The sequence below is a fragment of the Diceros bicornis genome, chromosome 8 (genome assembly GCF_020826845.1).
Source record: "Diceros bicornis minor isolate mBicDic1 chromosome 8, mDicBic1.mat.cur, whole genome shotgun sequence".
Taxonomy (NCBI): Eukaryota; Metazoa; Chordata; class Mammalia; order Perissodactyla; family Rhinocerotidae; genus Diceros; species Diceros bicornis.
Window position 1 is genome coordinate 53,439,656 of NC_080747.1, and position 16,463 is coordinate 53,456,118.

A 16,463-nucleotide genomic window follows, 5' to 3' on the forward strand; every position below is an offset into this window, starting at 1 on the left:
TATTACACAATAATAATATAATAATACAATACATAATAATACATGGATATTATTGTATTAATGTATTTTTTGTATTTATTTATTAATGTATTCCACCTGTAGGCATTTCAGTGCCATTAGTGGTAAACTAACTAGAAGTCATTTTAAAAAAACAAATGAAAAACAAACTTCAAACATTCATCTTTCACCAGAGTTCTGGATAGACAAGATTTATATAAAGATGTTTTCAAATACCATAACAAATTTTAACAAAACTAATTTCTCTGTTGTGCCTTCCAACTTCCCACTGATGTCAGTAAAAATATAAAAGACCCTGGCTTAAAACTTGTATAATACACATAAGTGAGAGAGTTAATAGTTATTACTCACTTACGTGGCAAGAGGCAGTACAGCTTAGTGATTGAGAGCCTGGTCTTCAGGTAGACTACCTGGGTTTTTATCCTGGTCCTGCCACTGTTCACTGTGCCAACTTGGGATCTTGGGCTACTTACCTAACTTCTCTGTGTCTCAGTCTATCAGACAGGGAACTGGTAAGAAACAGATGACATCACAAATTGGGCAATTTAAAGAGAGTTTAATGAAGATGCTATATTCAAAGCAGTGGACAGGATATAGGAAAACCACAAAAGATAGTGCAGAATGCTGAGGCTAGTAACAGTGCCTCATTACCACGCCCAGGAGTAAAGGAAAGAGTGAGAGAACAGTAGGGAGAGTTGTGGGAAGATGACTGCCTTGAGAAGAGTATGGGATCTTTGACTGCGGGAGAATTGCACAGGGTAATAAATATATGACCTCACTCTCCTCACTATTCTGATCTCCTGCCAGTGTTTACCAGCGGTCCAACCCAACAGCAAGAGGGTAAGGGAGCCCTTGATGTTGTCCATACAGGTCTCCCTCCTGGTGCATAATGTTGGATGATGAAGGGATAAAAGTGAATCTAGAGGAGAAAATGAAAGATCTCATACATTCAGTTTCAAATCTCTAAAATTAGGATGACAACTGTAGCCCATCATATAAGGTTATCAAAAGGATTAAATGAAATAGTAAATGTAAGGACTTGTGAGTGAAGCTGGCATATAGTAATCAAGCATTTTACATGCATTATCTCATTTAATTCTCACAACAACTCTGCAGAATGGGTACTATTTTAATCCCCACTTTATACATGAGAATAATCAAGTTTAAAGATTAAGAAATTGTACAAGATCAGACAGCTAATGAAAGGGGTGCAATTCAGGTCTTGCTCCTAAGCCATCGTTCTTAACCACTATGCCGTGAAGAGATTCTTATAATGAAATGCTGCAGAATTGCCCGTCTACCGATTTTGTTCAAAGAGGATGCAGACTTTTTCAGGAGATTTTTTGGGTGATAGTCTCAGGAAAAAAAGCACAGAGATAAAACCGGTGAAAACTGTAGATATTTAGCCTATAGTAGGGAAGAAATTAAAGCCACTTTTAAATATTTGAAAGGATGTCAGGAGGTCATGTGAAAAAGTCACTGAATTTGTTTAGTGTATTCCAGAGAAAAGGGACTAGGACCAACGGATGGAAATTGCCTGGAGAAAAACTGTGGCTTACTACATGAAAAAAACTTGCTAGCAGGCAGAGCTGCGTAGGAGGTGTGAGTTCCATGTTGTTCGAGATGTTCTAGCATAGGCTGGATGACTACATGGAGGGGTACTCTGGAAGAGATTCAAACATTAGATGGCAGCTAGATTAGACAGATGACTTTTAAGGCTCTATTCAATATTACAATTAAAAACAAAAAGATATGACTTCCTTTCTTCTAATCAATAGATCAGCTTACAGCACTCTATCTAACTCGGCCACTTCTTCCTCTGTTGCTTCCTCCTTTGTCTCAGCAAAATTCACTGAGCATGATCTAGACAAAAGATTCTGTGTAATTTTAAATTCTGTCCTCCTTCCCTTAAACCTCTCCTTCCATTTTCAATTGCTCTTTGTTCATTGAAAATAAAAGGTCAACCCAAACTTACCCTTAATCTCATCAATTTAGGAATAGTTCTAGGAAAAAAACTTACTTATTTTTATGTCCTACCTTATTCAGAAAAATGAAATAAGGAGACTTACAAACATAAAGTAAAATAAGTTATATTGGGTATAACAGAGAGAAAAATAAAAGGAGATAGAAAGAAGTCAAGAATCAGGCTCATTTAGCAAAAAATTATACCATAAAAACCCTACTATACTTACTAGAGGTGGTCCTAATCTTTCTAATACTAGGAAGCAAGTCTGGCCAGTTGCATACAGAGCAGTCCATACCAATTGCTCAGACGAAATATTTGTATTGTACTGGGATAAGATAGGAATTTCTTAAGAGGATCCTCATAACCAGTGGTATGTGGTAAATGTTGAATAATAGCTTTCTGGAAAAAAATGTATGTATGAATATATATATATATAAATTTATTATAAATATTACAGTTACAAAGAATGTGTAGCACACAGTTAAAAAATAAAATATACAACACTCTTATTGTAATTTCCATATAGGCAACTGATTCTTACAGAATGCTTTCATTAATTTTTCTGAACTCGTATTCATAGCCAACTATGATTACAGTTCAATAATGATTTGACAAATGGAGTTGTTTTCCAATCTGCTGTTTCCCTAATAAATTTATTGTCATTAAATACGATATTTAACATGAATGTTGGCTGATATTTTTGTTTACATTAATGAGTAAGAAGAAAGTAAAACAACAATTATGTATGCCAGAACTTCACCTATTTGTCAATGACATGAGCAAATTCTTTGCTGAATGAGATAATAGTTTTTGAATTATGGAAGAATATTTTGCCAATTTTTTGTCCTGTTCACAATGAAAAAGCTTCAGACACAACAAATTTTAAAGTTTCATCTGCATTATTAACATTTTCTCCTTCATTTTCTTAAGGTCAGACCTGACGGCATCAAACTGGCCCTTGAGCCAAATCTAGCCTGTGGCCTGATTTTGTACAGTCTATGAGCTAAGAATGTTTTTATACTTATGAAGTGTTGTAAAAAAAAGAAAAAAAAAAAGGAGAATTTGCAACAGAGACTGTATGGGGTCCACAAAACCCAAAGCATTTACAATCAGGCCTTTGCAGAAAAAAATTGCTTGCCCCAGGACAGTTAATGAAACAATAGGTCAAGCCCTAATTTATAAAGTTTGCCAATTTCCATCGTGTAAATACTCCTGCCATGGCTGATTTCAACCTATCAATGTGACCACACTGAACATGGAGTTGGGAAAAAAGGTACCATAGCATACCACTACATAGTATTCCACCACACAGAAATGAAGATGTAAATAACCTCAGGAGTATAGAGAATACTATGTAGTAATATAATCAGAAAACGCTGAGTTTTAAATTTCAATTACCTTTGCTTTTAATATCATTTATTTACTTGTATGTTTATATAATCTAATTTTTAATAATGGCTGTGTTTAAAAACTGGCTTGCAAAATTCCTGAAAATTTAACAATTGGTATTGCAAACCTGTGTGAGCAGGTCCAGGACACCACCATATAGTGCATTTCTAAATGCCCTCTGAGTTGGGAAGGGGTCCCATGCCCATTTGAAAACCAGGATATTGGCCGGCCCAGTGGCATAGCACTATGCTTCAGTGGCCCAGGGTTCGCAGGTTTGGATCCCCGGCGTGGACCTACTCACTACTTATCAAGCCATGCTGTGGGACTGCTTATCAAGCCATGCTGTGGCAGCATCCCATATAAAGTAGAGGAAGATGGGCACGGATATTAGCCCAGGGCCAATCTTCCTCAGCAAAAAGAGGAGGATTGGCAACAGATGTTAGCTCAGGGCTGATCTTCCTCACATACAAAAAGAAAACCAGGATATCATGCAAAGTAAAAATCAGTTGAAAGGAAGATATTACCTACTTTCCTGCCTACGAAAATTAATGTACATTACTCATGAACTAATTTAACAAGATTTCCATTTATCTTTGCAGTATGTTGACAAGTTAGACATAATAGACCTCACATGCCTTACTGACCAGAATTCAACTGAAAAGAATTGTGCAAAAATCACCCTTGTTTTGCCAAAAGAGGAAGTGCAACTGAAGGTGAGTGAAGAGAAGCAATTAGTCTGAAACAAGTTGTGGTTATAAATAGCATTCACCTCTTCACAACCCAGTGGCTGAAGTAAAGGGGAATTAAAAGAGGACTGCCACGTCTTAGACTTTGTTAATATTTCTTGCCTTTTGCCAAGAACTACAGTTTTCAAAACAGGATTTAAAAAGGCATGTTCACTTGTTTAGTATACAAGCACATTGAAACCATATACTTCTGTCCTCTGACAAAGTCAGAGATCTCACCTGGTGTTGTTTAAATGTTTTTTTGTTTTGTTTGGTTTTGTGAGGAAGATCAGCCCTGAGCTAACATCTGTGCTAATCCTCCTCTTTTTGCTGAGGAAGACCGGCTCTGAGCTAACATCTATTGCCAATCCTCCTCCTTTTTTCCCCCAAAGCCCCAGTAGATAGTTGTATGTCATAGTTGCACATCCTTCTAGTTGCTGTATGTGGGACGTGGCCTCAGCATGGCCGAGAAGCAGTGCGCGCCCAGGATCCGAACCCGGGCCGCCAGTAGCGGAGTGCACGCGCTTAACCGCTAAGCCACGGGGCCGGCCCTTAAATGTTGTTTTTGAATTAACATTTTCCAAGTTCCCAGATGATTCTGAGACATGTCCAACATGATACACATTTGGAACCATTGAATTAGACAAACCCATATTTCACAAATTGAGAGACATTCTGCAAGGCAATTGGCCTAAACTTTTGAAAAATACCAGTATAAGAAAAGCCAAAGAAAGACTGGACACCTGTTCCCAATTATGGAGACTATAGCATCATGACAACTAAAATGCAATGTGTGATCTGGATTGGATCCTAGATCAGAAAAGGAAGAAAAAGAGCTATGAAGAACATTATTGAGACAATTAGAAAAATTTGAACAAGAATTGTATATTAGTTATACACAATTTGTGAAATATGGTAACCTCATAAAACTCAGTTTGTAATGTATATAAATGTCGAATCACTGTTGTACACCTGAAACTAACATAATATTGTATGTCAATTATAATTGAACAAAAAAATATAAAAAATAAAAGTATTTTAGATATACAAAAAATATATAAACATAATATAAAGAGAACAACTTGCAATTGAATAAGATGTGGTTAGAGTTGACCTTGAAAGCACTAGTCATTAAGCGTTAATGAACCAGGAATCACTTGTAATTAGGAAATCCAGGCGTCACCTATAAACCTGAGCCCCAGAATTTATGTTTTAAGCAAGCTCCCCAGATGATTCTGATGTTGTGGTTAAGAGCACAGGATTGGAGTCAGATGCTTAGGTTTGAATTCTGGTTATTTGTTAGTAGTGTGATCATAGGCAAGTTACTTAACCTTTTTGTGCCTTGGTTTCTTCACCTGGAAGTAAGTCTCTGCTTAGATGTAACCCTCTTACTGAGGCCTACCTGGACTACTTTATTAAAACTGCAATCCTTTTCCCTTTCCGTAACAGCATTCCCAATCTCTTTTACCCTGCTCTATATTTTATTTTTCCATTTATTTCCTTCTAACTCTACACAACCTCCTCACTATTATGTTTATTATTTCTTCCTTGCTAGACCCTAAACTCCACGAGAAAAAGGATTTTTGTTTTGTTCTCTGATGTAAACCAGTACCTAGAATAGTGCCTAGCACTAAAAGGCACTCAATAAATATCTGTTAAATGAACACATCTGTAAAGTAAAAAATAATAATAGTACCTCTTGCAGAGTTGCTCTGAAGATTAAATCAGTTAACACTTGTGAAGTTCTCAGAATATTAGCTGCCACTTATAAGCACCTACTAAATGTTGTCTGTATTAATAGCATTTAGAGATAAGAATTGGAAGTTTCTAAGGACTAACTACATTGGTCCTACCTGGTTGCCCCAAACTTAAAGCCCGTCAATGTTAAATATCAATGGAGGCAGTAACCATGAATTGACATACTGCAGAAATGTGTGCTAACATTTAAATTTTTTAAAGTAAATTGTAAAATTTTACTTGTTTAGTAAGCAAACAGATCAAAGCTATATACTTCTATCTTCTGACAAAAGAGTATTGAAATATTTCATAACAAATATACATTAATACTTCTAAGCAGAAAGGAAAATGAATTGTTTCTTCCTTTCAACTGATTTTAAGTGGTTAAAAAATTACAATTGACTTTTTGAAATAATGTGCTTCAATAGAAGAATATGCATTTTGTCAATCTTGCTGGGCTTTGATGGCTTACACATTTTGAGTCTACAAAACAATAATATGAAATTCTAAAGTTATTTCAAGTTAATAAAAGTATTAATGTTCACAGTCATTCATGTCTTGTCTTTTTCTGTTTTTGTCTTCATCTTTAGACAGAGAACATAGAAAGTGGGGAAGAATGGAGAGGCTTCATTCTCACAGTAACAGAGGTAGGAAGGACATTACTTTTGATTCATTCATTCATTCAACAAATATTTACTGAACACTTGCTATAAACTATGAAGAGTGAAAGGGGTTGAAGATATAGCAATTGAAAAGGACAGGTTTATATCTTTACACTTACTCATGAAATTTATATTTTTATTGGGTGGATGGAGAGAGAGAAAGAAAATAAACAAATAAACAAAGAAGATAATTTAAAATTGTGATAATTGTTATGAAGAAAATAAACAGGGCAATGTGCCAGCTAGTGAATAACAGGTAGGGTGATCTACTTTTCGGTCTTATCTTTTTGACACAGTGGTCCTTTACATATTCTGATATTTGTAGCTTACATAGCATCTCCTAAAATACTTTCCAATTCCTTTCTTATTCATTTAATACATATTTATAAAATGCTGAGATGGATTTTATGAATAACATAGATAATATAACAAGGAGAGAACATCAAAATGAAAAGTCATTTTTAAACATTTGTTTAGCGAGTCTTAAGACATCACTAAAAGGGATGCTTATCTGTTCAACTCTGTGGCATCTTATCTGAGACAAATATTAAGAGATACTGCTTATAGTTAACTGTTGCAGCAAGATAACTACCATTATTTTGAATAAAGCCATTGTAGCAACTATCTTAGAAGTATGAGGTACTTTAATAACCAGCCCCCAAAAGAGCACCGTGCTCTCTAATACTTTTAGAGGAAAGAAAACCTTCTATGTTTATTAGGGTCAGTTAAACACAGACTCTATCCAAAGCTAGTTCCTAAGTAAAGCCTTTGCAGTCACATGAAATAAGCACTGCACTTTACTTAGATGATGGATGCTGGTTCTTTATCTCAGTCAATAATAGTAAAAGTTGGAGGTTCAACTACCATGTAGAGAAATCACAGGAGGCTAGAAAAGTGGGCCAGTTAAAGATGTGAAAGACATGTTGACTTGGGGGGAGGGAGAAACTCTTTGGGGAATTACATTCTCTCCCTCTGCTGTGGTAAGTCATCACATTCCACATGGCACTTCTTTTATTGGGGTAGAAGTATCCCAAGGGTATGTGATTAGGTGTCAAGGAGTACACTAAAACCACTAGAAAAACCTTGGGGTGCATCTTCTAGTACACTAATTATACTTGACATTTTGGACAAAAAATTTGTTTTTAGTTTTTTCCTTGAGATAAGGATAAAAAGCATTATTTTTATTTTAAAATGTACATAGGTATATTACAGAAGGTAAATGAAATTCATGTGAATTTCCAAGAAAACAAGTTGCCTCAAATTTTGTGCTCTACAAATTGGGTTGTTTTTTACTATGTTTCCAGATCACTCTGTGTATATACATTCACATGGTGCTGTTGTTTGGAGAGCTTTAGTAGAAGTTTGAGAAACACGGACTGTAGTTGAAAGAGCAGAGACGTTGCTTTTGAATTGAATAAACTGAAGTTTGAGTCCTGGTTCCACAACTTCTTAGCTATGTGACCCTGGACTAGTTACTTAATCTTTCTGAGCCTGTTTTTTTCATTTGTAAAGCAGGGATAACAATACCTGTCTTGTAGCATTGCTGTGAGGATTTGCAATAGCACAATTCTTGGAACAGACAGGCAATTAATAAGGAGTAGCTGTTTCATTAGATTTTCCTCATTCTATTGTTTTTTTTTTCTGGTTTGGTATATAAGGAAATAACCTTACTGATTATTAGTTAGCTTAGTCATCCAGAAGAATAGTTTTTAAACCTTTTTGATTGTGTACCCTTATCAGTTTTTATTTCAAATTTCATATATGAACATACATATATATGCTATAAAATATAAATAATAGGAATTAATAAGATAATGTGTAAATAGAAAATGAAGTTCTAATGTTTTCTTTCCACACTTCAATGGAATTTCTTATACACCCTTTGGAAAGCATGTACCCCACTCCAGAGATCAAGAAGATAATCAGACGTGGCTGCCTCAAAACATAGACTAGGTGGTGTCACATAAAGAAAAATATTCTACCATTCAGATTATACCTTCCTAGAGCACACAGCTGGTCATAATGAGGTCTAAATCAGCAGTATGAATGTAGATCAGGAGGAGATAGGTGACTCAATATAAAACACATTGCTAGAAAAGGCTAAAAAGAAACCTAATAAGTAGAGCAATCACAATCCTAATGTGTGAAAGTTTGAAATATACACACAAACACACCAAAATATAGACCTCTGACTGCCGATTCTCAGTCATCTAATGAATAGTTCCATCTCAACCCCATGCTGCCATATGGCTGCTGGAGATTATTCCAGGTTACCTGTGGGATGGCTAGGCAGGCACCTTGCAGGTGCTCTGAACCTTCCTGGCAGTGAGAAATAGTGAGCTCAGAATGAAAAATGAGAGGTTTGTTGTTACTTGAATTAGCTTGTAATGCAAGGTGGGTATACTTTGCTTTGGGCCAGACCAAAAGGAACATTTCTTGGAAGAAGATCGGGTACCCTGTGCAGGTTCAAGTTGGTTTAGAGGCAGTTCTAAGACACCAAGATCCTCTATTCATGGATTGATGGATGGAAACCATCCATCTCTGTAGGGTAACTGAAGCTCCTTAGAACCAGCTCATCTTTGCTAAAATCAGTTATTCTGCTGTCCTTCTTGTCTGCCTACTGCTTTAATTGGTTTCAGCTGTCAGTTCCTCTACATGTGTCACTCCTTCCTGGACAAATAATTAGACTGCATGAAGTCCTAGAGAGAGAAAAGAAAAGGAGGATTGAGACCGAGAGGATACCTAGTTCATCTATGGAAAAAGAGAAGGAACCAATTGAAGATTATGTGGATGTACTGAAACCTATGCCAGCGTAAGTGTGCCATGAACTCCAGTTTATTTATTAGATTGTTGATATTAATTTCTAATTATCAAGGAGAGTTAGTCATTGACCGAGAGGATACCTAGTTCATCTATGGAAAAAGAGAAGGAACCAATTGAAGATTATGTGGATGTACTGAAACCTATGCCAGCGTAAGTGTGCCATGAACTCCAGTTTATTTATTAGATTGTTGATATTAATTTCTAATTATCAAGGAGAGTTAGTCATTGACCTCTTTAAACCAGGGACAATAAGCTGTTTGTGGACAAACAGTATATCTTTGAGTACACGCCACATTTCCTCTTATATGTCATGCTCAACACAATGCAAAATGCAGATTTGAACCAACCCTCAGACCACACAGGAAATCCCCTTCCACCCACACCTTTAGACCAAACAGATATTCTTTCCAAAGCTCAAACCTAAATAAAAACTGCTACGTAGAAGGAAGGAAAAGATATTTTTTCACCATGCAACTCTATGATTGACTGATTTTCTATCGGAAAATTATACTAAAGAATTTAAAATACCTGAATGTTCTATTCAATTGTCCAGTCAACCAGTGAGTAGTCATTGAGCTTGTACTTTGAGGAAGGCCCTGTGTAAAGTATCTAAGGTGTTGTTGGAAAAATGAAGAGGCACAGAACATGCTGAAGTTAGCAACATCCTGCATTTATTTTGTACTCTTATATCGTTGAAAAGTGTGACTAAGATTGTAAGTCTTTTCCTCCTGGAATCTTGGTCTTCTCGTCAATAAAACTTGTCTGGTACCATCTTTGACATCAGGTTCTGAGGCATATTCTATCTGTACCACAATCACTGAAACCTGCCAACCATCACTCTTAGCTGAAACCAGTGACAACTGATGGACTGACAGGTTAAAAGTCACATAGACTGCTTCTTTTTTTCTCTTTTGCTCAATAAAACAAGTAATATATGTTTATTACAGATAAATAAAAAGAAGGTTAAAATCATTTCTTGTCCCACTACTCAGAGATATTCGCTGTTAACATTTTGGTGTATTGCATATCCTGACAGACTTTTTTCTATTGAAAAATAGACTTTTTATTGACTGCAATATTTACTATAAAAATGACAAGTGCTTTCTTAAAAATTTTACACATAAAAATGTCACCAATGCCATTAGAAAGCCATATTATACCAAAAGGAGTGAATTCAGACATCCCCTTAAATATCAGTTATTTAAAACAGAGACTATACAAGAGAAGCATGTATAAAGACATTTTGTATCCCTGAAAAGAAACTACCAACAAATATTATTTATCCAAGATCCTATTATAAACTAAGACTGGGGATACCTTGTTAATTCTTGTCTTAGATTTTCAAATGGTAATGGTGATTATATACTGATAGTAGATAAATTTTCAGGTCCTCTTTGGTTAAAGAAAGAGGCTTTGAAGGGGTAAGGGAAAGAGGGCCTTAAGCATAAGCATATTCATAGTGGCACAGGCTTGTAATAATAGTAATTATAATTATATCATTGAAATAACAAAGCTGGAAATTTAAAGAGAAGTTAATAACTGCAGCTCTTAGAGTTATTTCAGTAGCATTTTTTTTCAAGTATTGATCTTCATCAGTTAAAAAAAATTCTGTTTTTATTTCACTTCTGTAGATGTTTTTATACAGTATCCCGGAAAGAAGCAACTGAGATGCTTGAGAAGAACCCTTCCTTGGGAAATATGATCCTGAGACCTGGTAGTGACAGTAGAAACTACTCCATCACTATCCGGCAGGAGATAGAGTATGTTTAACTCAAAAATGTATGGAATTGTTAAAAGCATGATATCACTTTAGAAAGCAAAGTCACATAAGTTCAGATCAGCACCTGCTATGTGTTTTGTTGGGGCTAAAAATATGAACACAAGAGTAGTGAGGGAATGTTATATAAGCAATGCTAAAGACTGAGCCAAGGCTAATACTTGCAGTAGGGAAGAAGAAGAAGGAGTAAATTACTTTGGTCCTGGATGTAGTTCTATTGTTCATTCATGTCAATAAATGTTTATTGAGCAACTACTATGGCCCAAGTAACATTCTGGGTACTGAGGCTACGGCAATGAACAAAACAATATCCCTGGTTTAAAAGGTTTACATTCTTGTAAGGAGACACAGACTATAAATAAATACATAACTAAAAATATCATATATATGGTAATAAGGTCTATGGAAGTAAAATAAAGCAGGATGAGGGAAATGGGAACTCTCAGAAGCAATAGAGAGAAAATTTTTCCGGTTGCTCTTGTTTTAATATACAGTGGTCAGGGAAGGCCTACTTTATTAGCTGACATTTAAGCAGAGGCATGAAATAAGTGAGGGAAAAAAACATGCCAATATTTGGGAAAGGGCATTCTAGGCAGCAAGTGCATATGCCCAGAGGCAGGAGAAGGCTTGGTTTGTTCAAAAATAAAAAGAGGCCGCTGTGACTACAATGGAGTGAGCAAGGAGAAAGTGGTAGGAGATGAGATTCCAGAGGTGGGGGTAGGGACTGATCACTATGAGTACTACAGGTCATTGTAGGGACAAAGGTTATACTCTGAATGACATGAGAGGCCACTGGACTGTGATGAATAGAGAAGTGACATAATCTGACTTATCTATAAAAAGGACCACTTAGAAGCCTCTTGTCAAGGTTAATCATTTCTTTCTGGTAAAATGGTTTACCTTTGATAAAGCCAGTAACACTTAAATGCAAAAGTTGATTTTTCTGTGTAGCTAGGGTGGTTGGATCTTTTAAGGTCCACTCCAGCTCTCAGAGTCCATGAAAACTTGCATTTCAATAGGGACTCTGGCTTAGTTAATGCTCTCACACCTAACATAATTAAAATAGAGATTTTTGTCCTGAATGAAAATATTCAATAAATGATTATTTTTCATATAAAAGCATAAACAAAACTTTGATTCTTGAATTTGCCATTCTTTCTTGGGGAAAATATTCTATTATTTTTTTTAGCTGTAACATATCTATCAATGAATCTACCTACCAGTCCACCATCAATATCAATAATTCCAAATAGATTAAATATGAAGATACTGACAGCAAATAAAGGCAGTAAAAAGAAAACACTCACAGGACAAAATTAAAATTATGGCATCATGGCTGCAATGCTAGTATGAGCCACGGCTCAGTAAGCTTCATTCATTTGCCAATTACTCCATATAAACAAAGACTTGTCTTCATATACTAGCTATGTGCACTGAAAAGATGGCAAGAATGTTAGATGGTAAATGAGATCCTAGTTCTGTGTGTGAAGTAAGAGAATCTGTGTGTGGGTGTATTTTTCCACAATGAATAACTATGTTCAACTTAACCTTCTCACGGGGTCACTATTTTTTCTGCTTATTATAGGCTAACATTCAGAGTTAATGGATTTTCAACTAATATGGTAGAACATCATAGATTACTCAGTTATAACTTATTTGATTTATAATTTAATTGGCTATCTTGAAACAAAACCAAAAGAAACAAAAGTTATGACTGCTATTAAATGTCAGTAAGCTTAGAAGAACTCCTGGGAGAAAAGCGAGCTTGTCCTTTTTCAAGGTTTAGGAAACTGAGTATCACATAAAATACAGAATGTCTTTAACTGTTTACTTCTAGTTTAAAAAATAAGAGTGTATAAAACTGAATTAAAATTTACCTTGCAGATTTTTTAAAAAGAAATTTAACTGCTTGAAAGCTAAATTAGATCACACATCTAATTTAGCTTTCAATTTTTCTTGGTTGGATTGAGTGTTTTATCCATTTGCATGTGAATCTTGTGTTACTATTCTGCATGAAAAGAACAAAATCCCAGACCTAGTGGATCTTTAAAGACTGTGTATTTCCTGCACACAAACAGCCCGGTCTCTTTTAAAGTGATCTAAATTAGTCCAACTTTTGCATTGCAGTTTCCGTGCTATGAAAAATAACAGGGTTTTCTGCTGTAGATGTGGTTTATGACCAAATGCAGTGAGTTTCTATACTTAGGATATGAATTTAGCATAGTCACAGTTTTTACTTATATTTATATTGTATTTAAGCTATATTTAAACTCATAAGAAAGAGTCTGGCAAAAGAGTCCATATCTAAGTTACATAATTCTAATTTTAGTAAACTCACTTCCAGTTTGAATTCATATAGAAATTCAGGCTTTTGTACAGCTGATGGTTATAAAACCTTACAATATTTCATAAAACTAATCACCCCTCCCCCACAAAAAACGTTCATATTTAGAAAGCAATGAGTGAGAGAAAATGGTCAAACTAGAGCATTGTAACACTGGAGTCCATATGTGCTTATTTAGGCTTTGGGGAATACTTTATACCTGGAAGTGGCTTAGAAAAATTTTAACTGTTATTGCTCAAGTTTTCCTTAAAAACTAGGTATATCTGTGATGTTCAGGATTGTTATATGTGTTTTCTAATGCCTCAAAACAGGTCTTTCAGAATGCCTGGATTTAATATCTTCTGTTTAGAAGATCACTTAATTTTAAAGGATAGCAATTGTAGAGAGTAATAGAATTTTAGCTTGTTAGACTGTAAAGCTTAATATAAAGACTTTGGCAGAAATCTAGACTATTGGGAAGCACCTGTGTTACCCACAAAACCAATTCATTCTCTTACAGGTTGTAGGAGAATGTTCAGCCACGCAAGTTTAGATGAGTGTGTCTGGTAAAACACTAGCTGAAAAGGACAAGTTGGTTTACAAAGCAGTACTTGAAAGTAAAATTATCTCCATCTGTTAACACATCAGCTGTGGGAGGGAAGACTGTAGCTTTCAGGAAAAAGCAAAAGTCATTCAATGCCAAATTATCAGGTGACTCCTCTCTTGATGTAAAATATCATCCACCTTTACCCAGCCCAGTGGTGTGTGAATTCATAAGACATAAAGCTATTCTTACAACAAACCTTATGATTTGGTTTTGTTTTCTTCAAATTGTTATGACTACGTGGCAAGCTAGTAGTATAAACACTTTGGAAAGTCAGTAGCCAAGAAAGCAGTAGAAAATATTTACCCAAAATTCATTCTTTTGCAAAAATTGAGATCAAAAGCCAAGAACAAGTATTTATAACCACATTTAAAGCCACTCATTTTTTTTAAAGACAGGTTATTTCTTCTTTGAGGTCAATTAGGAAACTTCAATATAGCAAATTTTATCAATCTCATTTTTTCCCTCTCTTTTTATTCCTCTGGAAAAACAAAACAAAATATGAAAGAAAAACAAAAGTCTAAAATAAGAGTCAAAGCCTACGTGACTTCAATGGAATTTTTTTTCTACCTTATTTTCTGCATCAGAGCTTAGTCCTATTAGTCAAAAGTTCCAAGAGACCCTGCTAGTCTTTGCTACTTTTCCTCCCACAGTGTTGCCATGAATGATGATGATGATGATGTGATGGCAATTACTAACAACAACAATCATTGTCCCCACTCACAGGATACCGTTTGTGGGTGCTGTGTTGAGCGCTTGACAAGCATTTCCTTCAGGCACAATGAAAGCTAAAACAGACGTTATTTTCCATGTTTTCCAAATGAAGAAGCTGAGACTTACAGAAACTACTAGGTTAAAACAATGAATTTTAAAAACAGCAAAAAAATAGTTATAATTTACTGAGTGTTTAAATATTCCAGACACTTTACTAAGAACTTTTCAAACATTAATTTACAAGAGCCCTGTGAGGAAAGGCATTACCATCTCGATTTTATAGATGAGGAAATGAAGGCTCAGAGAGCACACACAACAGAACGAGAATTTGAACCTAGATCGTACTGGTTATAAAGGCCACGCCCTTCAATCGTTCTATCAGTCTTCCAAGGAATAATAATCATGTATTTATTAATCATTTAGGAATACAGCCATTCTAATTGGAATTGGTGCGAGTTTTCAAAGTAACTGTATGATTATATACCTCTTTTCAGGTAGGGATAAAAAGAATGCCAGAGCCAACCACCCCAAAAGAGGGTACTTGTAAGACCTCCTCTGTCCATAAATGTTTCCTTCATCAGTCTGTAACTGATTTCTGAAGGTTCAGCATTGAGAAATAGCTTTTTTTTTTTTTTTTTTTTTTTTTTTAAGGGAGAGAGTTGTTTAAGTTTTACCCCTTGTTTTGAAAGTAAAGCTCTAGAATAAACCACTGGAATAAAATGATTAGCTGTTTTCCAGTGTGATATCCAGCTGAGAGAAGATTCAGATATGAGTAGATGAGCGAGTCCCTTGAATAGAAGTGTAGTTCAGTTCTAGAGGAACGTGACCTGGAAATAGAGACAGGAGTGATGAAGAAGAAGGTGGGTGGCTGTGTAGACAAACCTAAACTAATAGACAATTTTGCTTTAGACAACTTCTATAAATTGGACATATGTTAATTAGTTTGTCTTTCAAGCAAATGGCAGCGTAATAAATGCTGTTAACTTTTCAACAATAGAAAAAGTCTTGGTCCTAACACTGTTGCCATATGAATCAAGGGAATTCAAGGCAAACATATTGACTTCTGCTCTCAGTATAAATTAGTTCTAGCAAATAGCTCTATGATATGGCCTCCTAATATTTTAAAATTCAGTTTCCTAAGTATTTATTGTGTGCCTAATGCTGGAATACAAAGGTGAACAGAATGTGCTTCTTGTTCTTAAGCAGTCTAGTCAATGAAATACAGTGTGTTTAGGGCAGTAATAATTTAGAGTGCTATGAGACTCTAGAAGAGGAATGCATTAAGAGTCATCTGCTGTACTTACATTCTCACCTATGTTTTCCATATCTCTAACACCTAGCATTTTCCATATCTCTAAATCAGCCCTGAAGTTAGCAAATGTCCAAGGTGTTATATGAGCTAGAAAGAAGAACAGCCATTGAGGGTTTTCTGCTTGGAACAGTGATGAGGTGGAGTAGAAAGTAATTTGCCCTCAGTAATTCTTTCTATTTCCCTTTTAATATAGAGAATATGTATTTGATTTGTATATGCCTACATAGGATTTTATAATGTTGTCTACTTTGTAAGTTACTGGCATTTAAAAAAATAATTTATTCCTGAAAGACTTTCAATTCTTGGTAACTTTTTTTTCTCTGTTATTCTTTCTCATTTACCCACTCAATGACCTAGGCTTCCTATATCCCTAGTGTATAACCTCCCAAAAAGAGATAGAGAGAACCAGGTAA

The 16,463-nt window shown here is 35.3% G+C and overlaps 1 protein-coding gene across 1 annotated transcript in view; it reads left to right on the forward strand.

The window, feature by feature from the left end:
* The window catches only part of STAP1 (signal transducing adaptor family member 1), a 37,889-nt gene that overhangs the window by 10,216 nt on the left and 11,210 nt on the right, over positions 1 to 16,463 (forward strand). Inside the window, exons 3-6 of the mRNA XM_058547176.1 lie at positions 3,973 to 4,086; positions 6,426 to 6,482; positions 9,137 to 9,309; positions 10,952 to 11,080. Of these exons, the coding sequence (XP_058403159.1) occupies positions 3,973 to 4,086; positions 6,426 to 6,482; positions 9,137 to 9,309; positions 10,952 to 11,080 (473 nt within the window). The remainder of the gene's footprint in view (positions 1 to 3,972; positions 4,087 to 6,425; positions 6,483 to 9,136; positions 9,310 to 10,951; positions 11,081 to 16,463) is intronic.